Source organism: Penaeus vannamei, chromosome 8 (assembly GCF_042767895.1).
Source record: "Penaeus vannamei isolate JL-2024 chromosome 8, ASM4276789v1, whole genome shotgun sequence".
In the NCBI taxonomy this organism is placed as follows: domain Eukaryota; kingdom Metazoa; phylum Arthropoda; class Malacostraca; order Decapoda; family Penaeidae; genus Penaeus; species Penaeus vannamei.
Window position 1 is genome coordinate 28192746 of NC_091556.1, and position 5000 is coordinate 28197745.

General features: G+C 31.8%; 2 protein-coding genes across 2 annotated transcripts in view; one reads left to right on the top strand and one right to left on the bottom strand.

Moving 5' to 3' along the window:
• The window catches only part of LOC113809575 (zinc finger protein 124), a 4710-nt gene extending 780 nt beyond the window's left edge, over window positions 1-3930 (top strand). Inside the window, exon 2 of the mRNA XM_027361204.2 lies at window positions 2156-3930. Within this exon, the coding sequence (XP_027217005.1) occupies window positions 2814-3638 (825 nt within the window). The 5' untranslated portion in view covers window positions 2156-2813 and the 3' untranslated portion in view covers window positions 3639-3930. The remainder of the gene's footprint in view (window positions 1-2155) is intronic.
• Window positions 1-5000, bottom strand: part of LOC113815355 (urocanate hydratase) — a 99506-nt gene that overhangs the window by 59126 nt on the left and 35380 nt on the right. The gene's annotated exons all lie outside the window — the stretch shown is intronic.

Here is a 5000-nt window from a genome sequence, read left to right on the forward strand (position 1 = left end):
CAACATAAGTAATTTGCGGTGGCCTTAACACATCATGGTCCAGTGAAGGATATCAAAGAGCCACCTTTAACATTTTAGGAAAAAAGAGTTTATAACTAGCAGTAATTTGCCGATGTTGGCACTCTCTTATTTTGCCTGAATGTAAGTGGTGAAGACGTGTTAAGATTTGTCAGACTACCAACAGCACAAAGACCAATGCTTGAAATGTGGTATCTTCGTTATGATGAATTCTGGTTGAAAAGTATTTTCAGTTGATTTCAATATGTACTTTACTTGGTAAATGTATAGAAGACTGACCTACATGTTGGGTACTGTGGCATTTATCCTTGGTGGCATTCTGGCTAAGGGTAACAGATATTTGCCATATATATTCTGCTTCTTTAAGTAACAATTGACACTGAGCCATTATCAGATAGACCTTCTATTACAAATTATAGTGAATTTCAAGTGGTATTTGGTAGATTACTGGGTATCTTCTATACATTTTTCTACCCTGTATTATATGTCATTTTTTCTCTTTCATCCTTTTTTCTTTTGCTTATCTCATTTTTCTCTGTATTCAGTTTTAAACTAGCAAAAATAGCAAATCACAGCATTTTCTCTAATTCAATAATGAACTTTATTAATCTGCTGCAGATGTAACTCATCAGCAAAATAAACCAGTTTTATCTAATGAATTCAGTTTACGCTGAAAATGGGAGGGGGATCTCCATCATATGACCTGAAAGAATCACAGTCATTTTCCTTGGAATTTGGATAAAATTTGCCGTGTTTCCTCACTGAAGCTTACAGGATACATATCCCCTCTCTCTCTTTATATATATATATGTGTGTGTATGTGTATGTGTATATATGTGTGTGAGTGTGTGTGTGTGTGTGTGTGTGTGTGTGTGTGTGTGTGTGTGTGTGTGTGTGTGTGTGTGTGTGTGTGTGTGTGTGTGTGTGTGTGTGTGTGTGTGTGTGTGTGTGTGTGTGTGTGTATTTAAGGATTGATTATCTGGAAAATAGTTTATTATAGTTTAAAATAGTTTTGATTTTATACTAGCATAATATATAAAATGTTAAGAAATTGATCAACTTGGCTGAAAATATAGAAGGTAGAAATATTATTTCCAAGAAATTTTATAAGAGGAGGTATTTTAAAAATGATAATAAAATTTGACCAACAACTCTTTCTAAAATTGTAAGAAATGTATAAAAGCTGATTGAAGCAAGTAGAAAACCCATGATTATATTAATGTTCCCAGGAAAAAATATCTAGGGGGGCCAGGTAACTCTGTTATGACATACTACAAAAACTACATTTCTTATAATTTAGCTTCTTAAAGGCAGTGCGGGAAAAAAATAAATAATATATATTTTATACATATATATATATGTGTGTGTGTGTGTATATATATATATATATATATATATATATATATATATATATATATATATATATATATATATATATATATATATATATATATATATATATATATATATATATATATATATATATATATATATATATATATATATATATATATATATAATCTTATGACCATAAGTTTCAAGAATATTTGTATTACATTTCAAACTTGAATAGTATAAATTAATTGTTTTTGATGCAGCACAATCAAGGACCCCATATTATAAAACCTAAAAATGTATTTATGAATGGAGCCATAAGAGCTGTTTGCTTCAACCTTTACAAGAACAATTTGCATATTGGTTCATTAAATAAACATAATTTGTAAGTTTCTTTGTGATGATGGACAAATATCAGAAAATAGACTTTTTTTTTTTTTTTACCTTTAACAAATAAGCCATGACATTTGTTTCCATATCCTGAAATCCAGTAATTGCTTTCCTTTCAAATAATACAGTAGGTACTCATATTGCAAAATTTGTTTTATCTATGAATAATTACTTATAAATGAAATTGAATAATATCTGAGAGAGAATACTCAAAATTTGGAAAATTTTGTCATGGCAGAGTTCTATCTATACTGTAAAACCAAATTGAAAACTTCTGTTTTATCATCTGAAAATGACTATTCTTAACTTTCAGTGGTGTCCATCTCACTGTGACTGTATTTCATTTATTATTTTTGAACACTAATGTGTATGTTTTGATGTATATATAGTTATTTTTTATTCTCTTTTCCAGTTGGTATATACAAAGGAGGCTGAAAGAGCAGCATCAACAGAGAGACCTATGGAAAGGGTCTGCAAGAACACCCACTGCCCCGACAGCCAGCAGCCTCGACCCCAAAAGACACCATGGTTTCCTTGATGTTTGTGAAACACTTGCTTCCAAAATACACAGTGGGGCCTGCCAAACCAAATTACATGTAGAATAGAATTTTATTCTTGTTTTCTATTTGTTAGATTATATTTATTGCCCTTAGTCCAAGAAAGGGTGTAATTACTGTCTTGGAAAATTTATTTATGTGTTCATAATTTTGCAGTTATATGTGTGCTCAGATAGGCTAGTCATTTTATACCTTTTTTCCAAAGTATGACTTTGCATTTTATTTTTAATATATGAATATTTTATTACCAAAATATGAATATTTTTTTAAATATTCAGGTCATGCAGTTCAGTAACTGTTCTGCAACTCTGTAAACAAAAGTACAACCATAACTCAGCTTGCAGTTATTTTTGTTGTTAAAGATACCAATATGTCTTTGGTATAATCCAAAGGAAATCTTTCACATATTGATTTTGTTGAATCGATATGCATTTGCTTGTCCCAGTGAATACTCATAAAATAGCTTTATATCCAGTGTTGTAACTTAACATATAACAAATGTAGCTTGAGATAATGAATGACAGTGTCCAGCCCATTGCATATGAGTGTTTTGAGTGTGGACGAAGGTTCTCAGCACCACAAGCTTTGAGGATACACGTCCGTATGCATGACGGCAAGAAGTTGTATGAGTGCCAGGATTGTGGAAAGCAGTTCAAGATGGAGTTCTACTTCAAATACCACAGGATGAATGACACAGGTGAAGAGAAGTTTGAGTGTGGTATATGTGATAAGAAATTTAGTAATGAAAGTTGCATTGACACGCATTACAAAGTCCATGCCAATGACAAGCCGTATGAGTGCAAGAAATGTGGTAAGATTTACTTACAGCTAGGGAGTTTCAAGAACCATGTTATGGCTCACCCACCAACATTTTCCTGCAAGGATTGTGGCAAGGTGTACACTGATTTCCCAAGCCTAGAAGCCCATGAAAAAGTCCACGTAACCCAGAAACCCCACATGTGCATAAACTGCGGAAAGAGGTTCGCCCATGTCTTCAACCTTGAAATCCACATAGAATCACACTGCTTAGGAAGAAAAGACCCAGAAACTCAACACAACAAAGCCTTATCGCATAATGATCTAATCCAAAGTAGCAATCGTTGGCAGCCTGTGAACATCAGTCCATGGAGAGAAAACGGTAATGGTAGTAGAAGTACACCAAAGGAGATTGAGGTCATTGATCTAGAAGATGATGAGGAAGAGCTGAATGACTACCTTCCTCTTGAAGTGTGTCTAAATGAAGGTGATGAGGAACTGAGTATGCGTGATATGACAGATGCGCCATCTGATGAGGACCTAGTCCATAGTTTGATGTTTGAGGTGGACAATCATTCATAAAAGACACAAACTTTTGAAGGGCATGTAGTAAGTGTTTGTAATTTTTTTATTTTTTTTTTTTTACCATGATGAATAGATGTTGATGAATATAGAAAATGAAGTGCACTATATTTATTCAGAAATCAAAAGATTGTAAGTTTATACCACAACAAAATGCATTTATACATCTGTATGAAGTGTAAACATTTTTCATTTTTTGTAAAACCTATTTTTTAGAATTTATACACAGGTTTCCATTCCACATTTTGATACAACTGCAGTCTTTGCACTTTTAATAAAAACAATGAGTGTATGCCTGTTATATCATATATTCCCAAATTATATATTTAAAAAATTAATGCAGACAAAAATAAATCAAAGGATTTTTACATGCTTAATTCATTTCATTCTAATTACTTTCAGCATACAAAGTGAACTTACATTAACTGTGAAAGAAATGTGCAAGAAAATATTGAAAACAAAAAAAAAATGTTTTTACTATTAGCATAAGTCAGCGAAAATGCAAATGGATAACGCAAATATTTTAACAGCATAACATAATCTTTCATTTGAGCTAACACATAAAAAATTTTTTTTTTATAACCTACATATTTTAAGCTTGTAATATAAGGTATGGAAATTTAAATTATGCAAATCCTTAACTGTGCCAAAATTCAAACACAAAATATACTAATAAAATGAGTTGTACATTAACTATGCATGCAGTCCTGGGAATGTATTTATGACTACCAATTCTAAGTCCTCTTGTACACACAATATCCACTTTAGGAAATAGAAAGCAGTAATGTGAACTAGAGTACAGCATCAGGAACCAGGACAAAGGCAAAGCAAATTAACGATAACAACCATTTCCTCAAAAATATAGGAAATGATACACCACAAAGTGAGAGACAGACAGCAAGAATGTGTGGCAATGCAAAACTTTTCAGGTCATATCCAGGTCCATCAGTGGTGCGAACTAGCTGGCAAAGACCAAGCAAAAATGTGTAATTGTTATTGCTCCTTTTTCTGTCCCTGTCTACGCTAGAAGGTAACTCCATTATTTTTCATTTACAGAAGCACATGTTTTGCAGATATGATATTTTAGAGGCTACAAAGAAATGAACAAAGTTATCAACATGAAATTCTTTTTCAAAATTTGTTGTGAATTTTAAAGCTGTGTATATGCATTTTAGAAAACCGAGGAATATTTGTTGCAAATGAATGTAGTCTGGGTAAAATCATGGCATATTTGTGTGTATATGTGATCGTTTGTGTGTGTGTGTGTGTGTGTATGTGTATGTATGTATATATGTATGTATACAAATAAATATATATATATACATATATATATGTTTATTTATATATACATGTATATATATA